Source organism: Cibotium barometz, chromosome 50 (assembly GCF_041138505.1).
Source record: "Cibotium barometz isolate CiBa-2024 chromosome 50, ASM4113850v1, whole genome shotgun sequence".
Taxonomy (NCBI): Eukaryota; Viridiplantae; Streptophyta; class Polypodiopsida; order Cyatheales; family Cibotiaceae; genus Cibotium; species Cibotium barometz.
Window position 1 is genome coordinate 20,803,790 of NC_141095.1, and position 15,919 is coordinate 20,819,708.

Consider the following 15,919-nt stretch of genomic DNA (forward strand, 5'->3'; position numbering starts at 1 on the left):
TGATTGCAAAATAATTACATTCATACGGCATAGTTCAGACATGTAATTTAAGAAGCAAGGCTATTTCAGGCTATTTCCAAAGGCCATTTGGCTCCCTGCTAAAAAGACATGTACCCATCCTTGACGAATGGCTGTGTTTTCATTGACTAGTGTAGATTGAAGCGTCCAAGGTCCTCAAGGAACTCAAATGTAGCATCAAGATATGCTTCTGCAACCTGTCTAGTTCCCGATTCATTCACTACATCAGAAATGGCCTTTAATGCAGGTTTCTTGATGATTGCCTCTTCTGGGTTGTTGATTAGAAAGTTGTTAGCTTCCTCTGCAATCTCCAAAATGAGCTCAAATTTGTTCTCACTTTGGAGCTTGAGTTGCTCCACATCATAATTGATGTGCATGCCTTGCTCCCTTATTCTCCTTTCCTGACGTTCCAAATGAGGGTCCCAAAAATGTTCATTTCTCTGAGACTTCGGGTCTTCTTTTCTCTGAAACAAGAAATCACTGATAAGGAAACAGATGAAAAACAAGTAGAAGCACAGCATTGCAAAGGTTCACCTTTCAGTGTCTAAAAAATTTGATTTGTCGTAAAATTCTCACAGACATCATGGAGTACTACCTCTTGATCTCATATAGACCCTTGCTTTCTTCCATGGACAAAATGAAATGTGTGTGTGTGTGTGTGTGTGGAGCACACCTGTAACTCACACGTAACAACACCACCACCTACAACCCACTTCAACAAAAGGAAAGGTCAGACCGGGAATTGATGGATGCAATTAAATTAATGGAATCATATGTAGCAGAAACGGGACAAGCCCCATGCATGGCCGTGGTGGGTTCAACTTTATAGGGGAGTCTTTGCAGCAGCAAGAGTCCTCATCTGCCACTCAAAGGGGACTGACTCTCTGGAGGAGCAGAAAGAGAAAGCTACGGAAGATCAGCAAGGATCCCTAAGAAAAGAGCAGGAAGCATACCTTGAGGTTATTCTGGACATGGATGGTTCGAGTTATGTTGTAGACCTAGTAGCAACAGGGCATAAAGCAACTTCAAGAGGTTAATGAAACACTCTCCAAAAATGGTTATTCTGGACATGGATGGTTCGTGACGCTAAAGCTGAAATCAAGTTGGAAAATGAAGGTCTATGGAGAGACTTGCAAGACACCCAGAAAATGGAAGTAGTCAAGAAACGAAATAGCCCAAACGAGATCATGGTGGCCATGCTTGAGGACACGCAGAGGCAATCTCGTGCTCTCCACATTACGGTAATGGGTATCCCCGCAGGTAGCTATCCTCAAGAAGATGAGGTTAAATTGCGCACATAAGGGGGTGGAATCATAGATGAATGGAGAGACTTGCCCAAGGAGAGGCCCCTCCTTAAGTTCAGGGATGCCCCCTCATGACAGGAATAAATGAATAAGAAAGCAGCATTGAGAGGCGCCAAAATTTCCATTCGGGATGACCTTACACCCTTGCAAGGGAGGCAGTGTGTTTACTGTGGCTTTGTGGATTTCTGCAAAGCGCTTGATACCGTACCTTGAGTGTCACATGCACTAAGGTGCTATGCGACACACTAGCTCATAACCAGTGATACATTTGTACATCAGTAGTACCTTTTAGGGATTTATTTGTCGTATGCTGTGACACCATTGTGAGCCCTAGTCTAGGGACATGCTAGGCACGAGCTACGTAGGTCACATCTGAAGCCTTAGGTGTCAGTATGTGTCACTTAACCTACTTGGAGAACAAAGCATTAGGTCATCCTAGTGCCAACAAGCATTGTAGAAGCATAAGACATCGTAGGCATAGGCTCAGCCAAAAGTGGGCTCCCATATGGGGTGCCCAAGAGCCACAAAGAGGTCAGCCATGAGCCCTTGGCACAGTCAGCCAGCATGGCCAAGCATGGGAGAGCAGCCTAGTAGCTCCAATTGGCCGGGAGTAGAGGCCACACGTGTGAAAGCGCTTGCATAAATGTTGTTTTCAGCATGGTGTGAGCATTAATGAATGGGCCGACAGCATGTAGACCAGCTGACTTGATGTGGGGGAGCATATATAAGCAGTCCTCAGTCCCATTCATAAATTGTCTCATTCTTGCTTACTTCAGCATTGAAACACAGCAGTTATCATATGTGCTTGAGTCTTCTGACTTGTGCATACATCTCTAAGCAGAGCACCTCAGTGTGCTACAGTCCAAGGCAGCCAGAAGTTATCTTCACCGGCTCCCGAAGTGGCTTCTAAGTTGTCTACAGACTGTATGATGGTTAAGCAGCTGACATTTGGTCTACCTCGTCCTTGTGTATGGCATTCCATAGTCAACCATCGTCAAGTTTGTTGGTAAAGTCTGCACTACGTGCCAAAGCTTGAGGCTTCATGATGTGCGAGGCCTTGGACGAAAACTTCACAATGTGAAATTTGCATGTCCGCTAATACGGCTGAATTATATACCTAGATGAATCCAAGAACATGCCCAAATTCACCTTTTAGGAACGTGCATGTTATATACTCATGGTAGTCAACCCACAAGACTATATAACTATCAACTCCATTATGCATAGTATAGACTAGATGCTACGACATCCCCACTAACGTCATCAGTGCCCAATAGTGGGTGTAGAACTCTGTATTAAGATATGCTCTCACACACGCACTCCACACACACATACACACACATAAGAGCATATATTCACATAAAGCCCTGTGTTTTGAGTTTCTGTCAAACCTCAAATCTATATGTTGTAACACAAATTTAAGTAGATCAAAGAAAAAAAGTAAGAAATTGGAGAGTTACTATTCCTCCATCCATCGGAAACGATAAGAGCATCCATACTACTACTAACATGCTCTCAATCCCCTGAACTCATTTTTTATTTGGTTGACTTGATTTGTCAGGTGTGTAGTCCTAAAAAACTCAGAGTTGACGGCCTTTAAGCCAAAAGCTCTTGCCATGACTGGCATACTAATGCATTATAAAATTTGTGGTAAATTGATAAAGAACTAATGCTTGGCGAATTGTGCCTCTTGCTTTAGCTTTGGGACATAACGTGATGCAAGAGTGCTTCAATTAAGAACCTTGTAAACCCGCACACGTGATACATCCTAGCGTCCCATACCACCAGAACATACCCCATATGCGTCTTACAAATCCATCACTCCTCAGCTTGCAAGTCTTCCGAAAGATTACCAAAGGTTGCTAACAATCTCTTTCGGCATACAAACTGAACCTTCTTGGGAGAATAATATCGGCAAAATCTTGCTTTGAATCTTTGCCAATTCAGATCGGTCCTTCTTGAGAATTGTGTTATGATCTTCTCCTTCGCACTGAGTGTTGCAGCAGAGCGAGAGTGGAGTCCAGAGTCTGTCTCCTCCACTATTCATGGCTAGGTGAAAGAGCTCTCATCACTTGGAAGACTTGCACCTCACCAACATTGTCACTCACTTTTGGTCCTTGGCCCGCATGGAGCTTGGAGGATCAGGCCATGCAGACCATGATGGCAAGCTCGAGAGTTCCAGATTGGAGGCGATCCTCTTCGTCTACCTTCATGTATCACTCACGGTCCCCCCTCCTACAGATACCTCTACCGTGATAGTTGAAGCCTAGTATATGCATATAGCCGGGCCAAAGTAGAGTGGGCCCACATCAAGCAGAGGATTGGGGAACACCTCGTTTGTCTGCAACACCAAGACAGACTGACTACTCGCCGCGAGCAGCTCAGACAGTTCTCACCCCACTAGACCCCTTTGATGCAGATGGTCTCTTGGAACATTCAGGGATCGGGATGCCTATAGTGCCGCTCTAGGTGGGGAGTCCTTTGTGAGGTGCTACAGAGAGCCTTAGTGGGAGGCTCTATCAACATTCTCTTTCTTAGGAGCATCACTCGTAAGCTGGTTGTACCCGCAAATTTGCAGCGCAGGAGCCACTCTTTTTGGTCACACACCTTCGACCCATCTGGGTCCAGGGCACAATATATATCTCAGTTAGCCAGGAGGTTTTTCAAGTGGTGGTGGACTCCGGCGCCATAGTCCCTAGTCCCCACCGGGAGGGCGCAGTGGGGTGATTATCAGGCTTGGGGAGGACCAAGTGGGCCTCCTCAGCATTTATTTATGCCCCTAACTCCATGGCAAGTCGAGCAAACTTCTAGACTGATATTTGGTGTATGTGGGGTGACTAATATGTGCTAGAGACTACAGAGGATAGACTAGGTGGTAGCCAAGATACCGTCTTTGGAGCCAAGTTACCGTTTTTGGTGCAGAGTTTGCAGCCTGGGAGGGGCTTGTCTTCACCATCAAGGGACAGGACCCTTGGCATCTCCCAGAGTTTGGGCATAGGCCAGAGATTTTGAAATTCTCCAGATCGGATAGGACTGCAAGTCCCAACCTCTCCAGTTTGGATCATTTCTATGTTGATGAGGGCCAGTGGACAAGGCAGTTTGGTGGGTATGGTATTTTAACCGGCACTTTCTTTTCAGACCATCCTCCTGTCATCCTCTCTCTAGAGGACCCCTGGCGACATGACAGGATACTTAGTAGAGCCTCTGCATACCCGAGAGCTTGACCCAGGACTCGAAGATATGTAGGAGGATTGAGGAGCTATGGGAGAGCTGGTATTTCACGAGGGCACAGTGGCGGCAACTCTGGATACTAGGCTTAAGGGATCAGCACCATTCTCTAGGAGGCAGCTCAGATTAGACTATCAGAGTTTAGAGAGCGGGAGATGAGTCTCCACCGGAGCCTAGCCTCCCTTCAGCACTTGCACATTAGACAGCCCTTCGATTGAAGCTCAGATGGCCACAGCCCGAACTGAGATCAGTTCCAGAAAGGAGAGGAGAGTGGAGTACAGATTCCATGCTTACGCGTCTTTCTGGACTCAGGCCTGTGACAGAGGCACAAGGGATTTCCCCTGGGAGGAGATGCAGACCCCAGAGTTTCTAGGATTCCCCAGCATTGTGTTCAATCCTCCCCGGCTTGGCAACCAATTGAGACCTTCCAGTGGATTCCAAGAGGTACCCTAGTTTCTAATCTTGGCTGCCAGGTTTGGGTTGACATCCCCTCATAGCAGCATCTTGCCCCACTTCTTCTAAGCATTCAGAAGAAGCTTCTTAACTGGAGTGCGACCAGGCTCTCACTTGTTGGTCGAGTAGTGGTGGCGAACCAGGTCCTTACCACCACCATGTGGTACATCACCTCCTAATGGGCCCTCTAGGGCGTGTATTGGTCAAGTACAGCGGTTGATCTGCAACTTCCTTGCCAAGGTGGCATGGAGAGTAGTAAGGAGAAGAAGAATTGCCCATCCTTGAGAGAGAGAGCTTTCACGATGCTTCTAGTTTGGTTGTTTGACACCTTAGTGACTCTAAAAGATATGTACGGGGATCCCTTTTAGGGCCCTGACCTTAGGGCTGAGGATTGGAGACAGGTTTCAAGCTTCAGATTATGATGCTTTCCCAAATGATTCAGAGTAAACCCTCTCAACTGTACCCCATCATCTTAGGGAAGTTTCAAGCAACACCCTTGGTAGTTGATGCACTCTTCCACATAGTGTGATATGGAGATCAATGCACCCTTAAATATGAGTTGGTGGGATACATTAGGCTGGTAAGGCAACCTTCTAACAATTACAACCTCAATATAAGGTTTACAAATTCTTTTATTAGGCTTCGCGACCAGCCCACGACCTTTATTGGGCACCCTCCATGTGGTGTCTGCTCACTCATAGTCCAACTTGCCCATAAGCTGTGTCCCAAAACACAATGCACATGCCTTACGGCCCTGCATGCCCTTTTACAAACACCACACCCTAGTCTTTCTTGCTGCCCATGTCCTTGGTAATCAGCCTTGCATCCATCTTAATGGTTCTATACACAGCTTGACTTTGTCGGCACCCAGCTCTTGGCCTCGTAAGCTGCTTGGACCTTTGTATGATAATCCAAGTGAATTATAAGTTATATTGTAACTATTTGGCCCTCCTAGCTCTATTTCACATGATGAAACCCATGCCCGGACACTAGACATGTGGAAGAAGACATGGGGACAAGGTCCATAAGGTTTGATTAGGAAAAAGCACCATTCTTGGTCAAAAAGCAAAAAGCAAGAAAAAGCAAAAATTCTCACAGACATCATGGAGTACTACCTCTTGATCTCATATAGACCCTTGGTTTCTTCCATGGACAAAATGAAATCTGTGTGTGTGTGTGTGTGTGTGTGTGTGGAGCACACCTGTAACTCACACGTAACAACACCACCACCTACAACCCACTTCAACAAAAGGAAAGGTCAGACCGGGAATTGATGGATGCAATTAAATTAATGGAATCATATGTAGCAGAAACGGGACAAGCCCCATGCATGGCCGTGGTGGGTTCAACATTGTAGGGGAGTCTTTGCAGCAGCAAGAGTCCTCATCTGCTACTCAAAGGGGACTGACTCTCTGGAGGAGCAGAAAGAGAAAGCTACAGAAGATCAGCAAGGATCCCTAGGAAAAGAGCAGGAAGCATACCTTGAGGTTATTCTGGACATGGATGGTTCGAGTTATGTTGTAGACCTAGTAGCAACAGGGCATAAAGCAACTTCAAGAGGTTAATGAAACACTCTCCAAAAATGGTTATTCTGGACATGGATGGTTAGTGACGCTAAAGCTGAAATCAAGTTGGAAAATGAAGGTCTATGGAGACGACTTGCAAGACACCCAGAAAATGGAAGTAGTCAAGAAACGAAATAGCCCAAACGAGATCATGGTGGCCATGCTTGCCATGCTTGAGGACAAGCAGAGGCAATCTTGTGCTCTCCACATTACGGTAACGGGTATCCCCGCAGGTAGCTATCCTCAAGAAGATGAGGTTAAATTGCACACATAAGGGGGTGGAATCATAGATGAATGGAAAGCAGGGAAGGACTTGCCCAAGGAGAGGCCCCTCCTTAAGTTTAGGGATGCCGTTTACTGTGGCTTTGTGGATTTCTGCGAAGTGCTTGATACCGTACCTCGAGTGTCACATGCACTAAGGTGCTATGCAATATCCTAGCTCATAACCAGTGATACATTTGTACATCAGTAGTACCTTTTAGGGATTTATTTGTCGTATGTTGTGACACCATTGTGAGCCCTAGTCTAGGGACATGCTAGGCACGAGCTACGTAGGTCACATCTGAAGCCTTAGGTGTCAGTATGTGTCACTTAACCTACTTGGAGAACAGAGCATTAGGTCATCCTAGTGCCAACAAGCATTGTAGAAGCATTAGACATCGTAGGCATAGGCTCAGCCAAAAGTGGGCTCCCATATGGGGTGCCCAAGAGCCACAAAGAAGTCAGCCATGAGCCCTTGGCACAGTTGGCCAGCATGGCCAAGCATGGGAGAGCAGCCTAGCAGCTCCAATTGGCCAGGAGTAGAGGCCACACGTGTGAAAGCGCTTGCATAAATGTTGTTTTCAGCATGTTGTGAGCATTAATGAATGGGCCGACAGCATGTAGACCAGGCGATTTGATGTAGGGGAGCATATATAAGCAGTCCCTCAGTCCCATTCATAAATTGTCTCATTCTTGCTTAGTTCAGCATTGAAACACAGCAGTTATCATATGTGCTTGAGTCTTCTGGCTTGTGCATACATCTCTACAGTAGAGCACCTCAGTGTGCTACAGTCCAAGGCAGCCAGAAGTTATCTTCACCGAAGTGGCTTCTAAGTTGTCTACAGACTGTATGATGGTTCAGCAGCCGACATTTGGTCTACCTCGGCCTTGTGTATGGCATTCCATAGTCAACCATCGTCAAGTTTGTTGGTAAAGTCTGCATTACGTGCCAAAGCTTGAGGCTTCATGATGTGCAAGGCCTTCTCTAACACTGGCTCCACCCATGGAAGCTTTGCAACATCCTCCATCATCAAATCAAGAGAGTAGGAGGCACAAGGAGTCCATGCAATGGTGGGATAACACACTCCACAAACTCAGTAATGACTTGGACTACATCGTGTGACCCAATCTCCTCAATAGCTTGCCGAATGTGCCCATATATCCACTCACCCGTGATACGCAAACCAAGGGTTGAGGCGTCAACAACACACACTAATGTTGTGCTGGCACAAGAAGAGACCAAGACATTGGTCATGTGCTGGAGTGCATGATAAACAAAGACTCATGAGCCATGAGCCATGGGTCACAACCCACAAGTAATGGGAAATGCACAATGCCACAATGCAATGTGTGTGCAAACTGCACATTGATTCATTGTATGTAATATATATGCCTAGATGAATCCAAGAACATGCCCAAATTCACCTTTAGGAATGTGCATGTTATATACTCATGGTAGTCAACCCACAAGACTATATAACTATCAACTCCATTATGCATAGTATAGACTAGATACTACGACATCCCCACTAATGTCATCAGTGCCCAATAGTGGGTGTAGAACTCTGTATTAAGATATGCTCTAACACACGCACTCCACACACACACACACACACACACAAACACACACATAAGAGCATATATTCACACAAAGCCCTTCGTACTGAGTTTCTGTCAAACCTCTGGAGATGCAGGGCAGACTCAGCCCCATAATGAAGCCTAGCACTAAGGGAAGTAGCAAATAGAAAGAATTATATACCTAGATGAATCCAAGAACATGCCCAAATTCACCTTTTAGGAACGTGCATGTTATATACTCATGGTAGTCAACCCACAAGACTATATAACTTTCAACTCCATTATGCATAGTATGGACTAGATACTACGACATCCCCACTAACGTCATCAATGCCTAATAGTGGGTGTAGAACACTGTATCAAGATATGCTCTCACACACGCACTCCACACCAGTAGGAAATTGGAGAGTTACTATTCCTCCATCCATCGGAAACGATAAGAGCATCCATACCACTACTAACATGCTCTCAATCCCCTGAACTCATTTTTTATTTGGTTGACTTGATTTGTCAGGTGTGTAGTCCTAAAAGACTCAGAGTTGACGGCCTTTAAGCCAAAAGCTCCTGCCATGACTGGCATACTAATGCATTATAAAATTTGTGGTAAGTTGATAAAGAACTGATGCTCGGCGAATTGTGCCTCTTGCTTTAGCTTTGGGACATAACGTGATGCAAGAGTGCTTCGATTAAGAACCCTGTAAACCCGCACACGTGATATATCCTAGCGTCCCATACCACCAGAACATACCCCATATGCGTCTTACAAATCCATCACTCCTCAGCTTGCAAGTCTTCCGAAAGATTACCAAAGGTTGCTAACAATCTCTTTCGGCATACAAACAGAACCTGTTGCAGTAGAGCGTGAGTGAAGTCCAGAGTCTGTCTCCTCCACCATTCATGGCTAGGTGAAAGAGCTCTCATCACCTGGAAGACTTGCACCTCACCAACATTGTCACTCACTTTTGGTCCTTGGCCCGCATGGAGCTTGGAGGATCAGGCCATGCAGACCATGATGGCGAGCTCGAGAGTTCCAGATTGGAGGCGATCCTCTTCGTCTACCTTCATGTATCACTCACGGTCCCCCCTCCTACAGATACCTCTACCGTGATAGTTGAAGCCTAGTATATGCATATAGCCGGGCCAAAGTAGAGTGGGCCCACATCAAGCAGAGGATTGGGGAACACCTCGTTTGTCTGCAACACCAAGACAGACTGACTCCTCGCCGCGAGCAGCTCAAACAGTTCTCACCCCACTAGACCCCTTTGATGCAGATGGTCTCTTGGAACATTCAGGGATCGGGATGCCTATAGTGCCGCTCTAGGTGGGGAGTCCTTTGTGAGGTGCTACAGAGAGCCTTAGTGGGAGGCTCTATCGACATTCTCTTTCTTAGGAGCATCACTCATAAGCTGGATGTACCCGCAAATTTGCAGAGCAGGAGCCACTCTTTTTGGTCACACAACTTCGACCCGTCTGGGATCCAGGGCACAATACATATCTTAGTTACCCAGGAGTTTTCTTCAAGTGGTGGTGGACTCCGGCGCCATAGTCCCTAGTCCCCACCGGGAGGGCATTGGGGAGGACCAAGTGGGCCTCCTCAGCATATATGCCCCTAACTCCATGGCAAGTCGAGCAAACTTCTAGACTGATATTTGGTGTATGTGAGGTGACTAATATGTGCCAGAGACTACAAAGGATAGCCTAGGTGGTAGCCAAGATATCGTCTTTGGAGCCAAGTTACCGTTTTTGGTGCCCCACGACCTTAATTGGGCACCCTCCATGTGGTGTCTACTTACTCATAGTCCAACTTGCCCATAAGCTGTGTCCCAAAACACAATGCACGTGTCTTACGGCCCTGCATGCCCTTTTACAAACACCACACCCTAGTCTTTCTAGCTGCCCATGTCCTCGGTAATCAACCTTGCATCCATCTTAATGGTACTATACATAGCTTGACTTTGTCGGCACCCAGCTCTTGGCCTCGTAAGCTGCTTGGACCTTTGTATGATAATCCAAGTGAATTATAAGTTACATTGTAACTATTTGGCCCTCCTAGCTCTATTTCACATGATGAAACCCATGCCCGGACACTAGACATGTGGAAGAAGACATGGGGACAAGGTCCATAAGGTTTGATTAAGAAAAAGCACCATTCTTGGTCAAAAAGCAAGAAAAAGCAAAAAAGTCAAACAGGGTTGACAGCGAGCCAAGGGCACCATTGGAAAGAGGAGATTGAGCCGGACGAAAAAGCTAAAAGCCGCTTTTTCAAAAAGCACCTCTAGGGCCAAAAAGCAAGGCCCTGAAGTTAGAGAAGCAAAAGAAGAACTATTGACTAAAGTTGAGTAATATTTTACTATTAAAAAGAACAAAAACAAAGTAAAAGGCAAAAGCAAAGCAAAAACATCATTTTTTGGCAAAAAGCAAGGCTTTCCCAAGTATAAAAGAAGCATGAGCCTCTCTTGAGCATCAAGTGGAAGAAGAACCTCTTCATCGCGTTGCCATCTTCATTGAAGCATGAGCCTCTCTTGAGCATCAAGTGGAAGAACCTCTTCATCGCGTTGCCATCTTCATTGAAGCATGGAGTTCATCTACTTGATCATGAACCAAATCATCATTCATGGAGTTTTTCATTTCTGCCTGCTGATTCAGAGCGCCTCCATCAATTGCTGTGCCACGCCATCACCTGTCCGTAGAACTGTACGGATCCATACAACCGTGCGGAACTGTTCGGACTGAAAATTTCAAAAACCTTAAAATTGCTCCAAAAACCCTAAAAACTATTGTTTGGAGGTTTTTATCGCCCAAAAACCATTAAAATAGGTTTTATATCAATTTTCTTGCCATAAAGAGTTTTTCCATGGTTTTCTTCATCGACAGGACTGTAGGAGTCGTGTTGATTACTCATGGGATGAGCGAGTGATTCTTGGGACTAGAACTTGGTTGGAACATGGAAAAAAGCTTAGACTTGGAACTTGGACTAAAGCTTGGACTTGGAACTTGGAACTTGGACTAGAACTTGGATTGGAACTTGGACTAGAACTTTGAATTGGATTTGGATTTGAGGTTTGGATTTAGATTCATTGGATTTGGACCTCGACTTGGGCTTAGACTTGGATTTGGATTTGGACACCGAATTTGGATTAGGATTCATTGGACTTGGATTTGGATATTGAATCTGGTACTAGCCCAACGAGAGATACTTGTGGGTCATAAAAGTGGTGTGCTCAGCGTCAGAGATCTCGTGCCTCGACACCGACTTCGACTTTAGGATTCTACATCGACATATTGGTTTGCTTTTGTACTCATGCCAGCATGCCTGTGGATTGTTCTTGAATAAATTCCTGAAAGGGGGCGGGACCTGTTTCCCGCTTAGTGTGGTGTATTGTGCAAGATCCCTATTCCCTTCTCTCTCTCCCCTCTCTCTCTATCATTATCTTTTGGATATGTGGTTGAGTCTGTCAGCACGCCCCATTGGACTTACAGTGGTATCAGAGTAGGATTTCTCTTGAAGAAATTTTCTTGGGGTGATCGAGCCATGTCAAGAGGAGCATAGGGAAACCAAGGGCCTAATGAAGGGAACAACTATGAGCCCACTGCAGGACTTTAGGATGGGAACCAAGGTCATCAGAAGAGTACCATGACTTTCAGCAGTTTAGGTGATTTCTCAGAGACGAAGAAGTCCTTGCTTGGAGAACCACGAGGGAACTGGACCACAGAAGGGCTCAAATGTTTGAAGAATTCATAAGGCAAAGAGCCACCGAGCTGAAGGCGTCAAAGCTGCCAAAGCCTATCTTTGTGCCAAAGGGGTCACCGTTTTGGAAGGATTTAGAGCCACCATTTTGGAGGGATTATTAGATTGACATCATGCATCGTCAAGAGGTTTGCACGTGGGAGCTCGATCGGATGCGGAGTTCGTATGCTGGAGCGCGGACGGCGGGTGCATCTGGGGTCTAGGGGTGAGGGCACCCAAGTCGGAGCACTTGGGCGGCCAGTAGGCGTTAAAGCCCAAGCATGGAGGAGAAAACAATGACACAAGCATGGAGGCGTGCATAGCTGTCAAACCAAAGCTAAGCATGGGCTAGTGCATAGGTAGGCGAGCGCATAGCCACGTGCATAGCCAGCGCGTAGACAACAACGCATAGCTAGGGTGTACACTGTACACAATAGCACATAGCTAGGGTGTACACAACAGGCTCAAGGCGGGGCGGCGTGGGGACTCGCCTAGACAGGCTGACTGTAAGGCTTGTGCTGTTGGGAATAGCAAAAGGCCTGGCCACAAGGTATAAAGGAGGCTGCACAAGGCCATGTACTGAACATTAGTCAAGAGGCCACTCTGGCGTTGAGAGCGCTACCTCGTGAGGTCGGGTGATTCCCCAGCACAGCTGCCTCCGTGAGCGCCACACGATGATGTGATAAGATCATAGAGCCTTAATTTTTTTAAAAAAAAAACATGTTTTTGGAGTCGGTTCCCACGCTATGAGTGTGTAGCCACACACTATGACCTTCAATGGTGGTTAGCATCATCGTGGGCATTATTGGGGTCACCAATTTGTAAGTGTATGCGCTCATATTTGTGACTGTTTGCTCATGTGTGCGTAGTCACACACAAGAGGTACATTGACGCATTTTGAAATTATCAAAGAAAACCACTATGTCATTGTAGTAGTGCATGGCTAGTTTATTGTGTGCGTAGTCACATAGTTTGTAGCCACCATCAAAGAAAGGGTGAAACAAAATTAGAGGCATTATGTGCATAGTTTACACATGTATCATTAGTTTGGTGTCCATTGGCAATGAGTGTGCATGCTTTGGAGATTTTGATGGATTTGGAGGTGTGATCGACATTGTATGTTACCGGTGAGCTGCGTCACCGTAAAAAAATTTCCTTGGTCGTGAAACATCCACCATAATGCTCGACACGTTTGATAGACATTGTGGTTTTGGAATTAACGTTGCTTGACACTAATACATAAGTTGTGGGGTTTGGAGGACTCCACCAACTTTATACGTGGTATATAGTGCATACGGACGTTAGTTTCTGTTGTCAGGTCAGTGAATATCAACCCCTTGCGAGTTTGGTCTCTCTTATGTTGGTTTTGATTTAATGGGCCAAGGAGATATGCCCATTTGAGTCTAATTTTCACCGTAGTGTGAATAAGACCAAACTGAGCTGATTGTATAACAACCATAGTATTGTGATATTTAACAGCCAAAGTATTGCTAGCTTGGTCCTTATAGATGCAATCACTTGTGCATGGTCCTAGAGATCAATTATTCTAAGATTTGTAGTAATCTTAGAGTGAGGTCTATAGGGATCTTTCAATTTGGAGTTTCCCGAAACCTAGATGTTCATGATGTTAACAATCTAATTGTTCAATGCGGGCTTGTAGTAGAGTACGGAGCTCCTCTACCCACCTTTGGATTTCTCATTGCTCCTTTCATTTGATAGGATGGGAGTGTCCCTAAGAGGTAAAGCTACCTTGTGGCTAGTCTTTAGACCTTCCCTTGTTACTTTATATACTGGCTTGATCAGTAGTTTATGTAGTGGGCCATTGGGACGTTGTCGCATTGTTCTCATAAATACTCTAGATTGAGTATTTGAGGTTGTAGAACTTGATATAGTTCTTAAAATTAAAGCCATGTTGAAATTTGAAACAGATCGTACATGATTCGTCTAGTGCAAACACTCATGGGTGCGTAGTCATCCATATACTTGAGATTTTGTTTCTCAAGGACAAGAAAAGAGTCCACTTGTATGTCACAAGAGCTTCATGCTCACTGGATGGTATGGGACATCAAGTGCTCATAAAGGTCATTGTGGTCTTGGTGGTATGGAACACCAAGGCTCGTACACAGAGGTTGACTCTTTGATTGCTTGTACACTTGTTCCGTAGTGATCAAGTGTTTGGACAAGATTGAGTTTGAGACTCACTTATAGCCTTTTGTTGGAAAGAAATCCAACAACAAAGTTCGGAGAAGCTCTGTGTAGCATAGCCATGATTAAATACTACTGTTGACATAGTGGTTTCTAGTTTGAGAATGCTATAGAACCATTGGTGAGCAGGAAGACTAGTATAGTTGGATGGTTGTGATATGTGGGGGATGCCCTACAACATTCAGGGAGTGTAGTCTCGCCTATATTCGACTCTGGTGTTCATTTTGAGCACATGTTTGGTTGCTACCGTACAAATTATGGAAGTATGGAATGACTTTCATAAATTAAAAAAGTAAAATCTTAGTTCGCTTGGGCTATTTAGTGTTGCAAAGTTCATGTACTTGTAGAACCTACTAGTTGCAAGGCACTCAGAAATGAGTGGATCATTACTGGTATGTGATGGAGTTACTACCTGGTTAAAGTGAGAAGTACTTCACTCCATACGAGCATGGTTATTTATTGTCATTGGTTCCAACATAGTTTTATAAACCATGACTGTGTTTGTTAGAAAGAACTCTAAGTTGGAGGAGTACACTTGTACAGAACTGTACGGACTGAATTTTTCAGAAATCCTAAAACTGCTCCTAAAACCCTAAAAACTACTTTTTGGAGGTTTTTATCATTAAATCAAGTTTCTTGCCAGAAAGAGTTATTCCATTGTTTTCTTCATCGACAAGGCTGTAGGAGGAGATTACTCATGGGATGAGTGAGTGATTCTTGGACTAGAACTTGGATTGGAACGTGGACTAAAGCTTGGACTTGGATTGGAACTAAAGCTTGGACTTAGAACTCGGACTAGAACTTGGATTGGAACTTGGACTAAAGCTTGGACTTGGGGAACTCGAACTAGAACTTGGATTGGAACTTGGACTAAAGCTTAGACTTGGAACTTGGATTAGTACTTGGATTGGAACTTGGAATTGGATTTGGACTTGGACTTGGACTTAGACATGGATTTGGATTTGGACTTGGAACTTGGAGTTGGAATTTGGATTTGGATTCATTCGACTTGGATTGGAACATGGAATTGGATTTGGACTTGGACTTGGACTTGGACTTGGACTTAGACATGGATTTGGATTTGGACTTGGAACTTGGACTTGGAATTTGGATTTGGATTCATTGGACTTGGATTCTTAGATTTGGATTTGGATATTGGATATGGTACTAGCCCGATGAGATATACTTGTGGGTCATACCCGTGGTGTGCTTGGCATCAGAGATCTCGTGCCTTGACACCAACTTTGACTTAGGGATTCTACATTGGCATATTTGTTTGCTTTTGTATTCATTGATTGTATTGATCCTGGCCAGCGTGCCTGTGGATTATTCTTGAATAAATTCCTAAAAGGCGGCAGGGCCTGTTCCCCGCTCAGTGTGGTGTATTGTGCAAGATCCCTACTCCCTTCTCTCTCTCTCCCCTTTCTCTCTATCAATATCTTTTGGATACGTGGTTGAGTTTGTCACGGCATGCCCCGCTGGGCTTACATATATGCGGGACAATGCACATACCTGACACACCTCCTAAGTCCAATGACCTAGACCTCTTGGCAATTGGCGACTTGTCCCTAGACAAGAGC

The 15,919-nt window shown here is 45.2% G+C and overlaps 1 protein-coding gene across 1 annotated transcript in view; it reads right to left on the reverse strand.

Moving 5' to 3' along the window:
* Positions 1-15,919, reverse strand: part of LOC147609922 (uncharacterized) — a 42,521-nt gene continuing 26,602 nt past the window's right edge. The window contains exons 4-5 of the mRNA XM_086786695.1: positions 6,205-6,243; positions 1-482 (exon numbers count right to left, since the gene is read on the reverse strand). Coding sequence (XP_086642821.1) covers positions 147-482; positions 6,205-6,243 — 375 coding nt within the window. The 3' untranslated portion in view covers positions 1-146. The remainder of the gene's footprint in view (positions 483-6,204; positions 6,244-15,919) is intronic.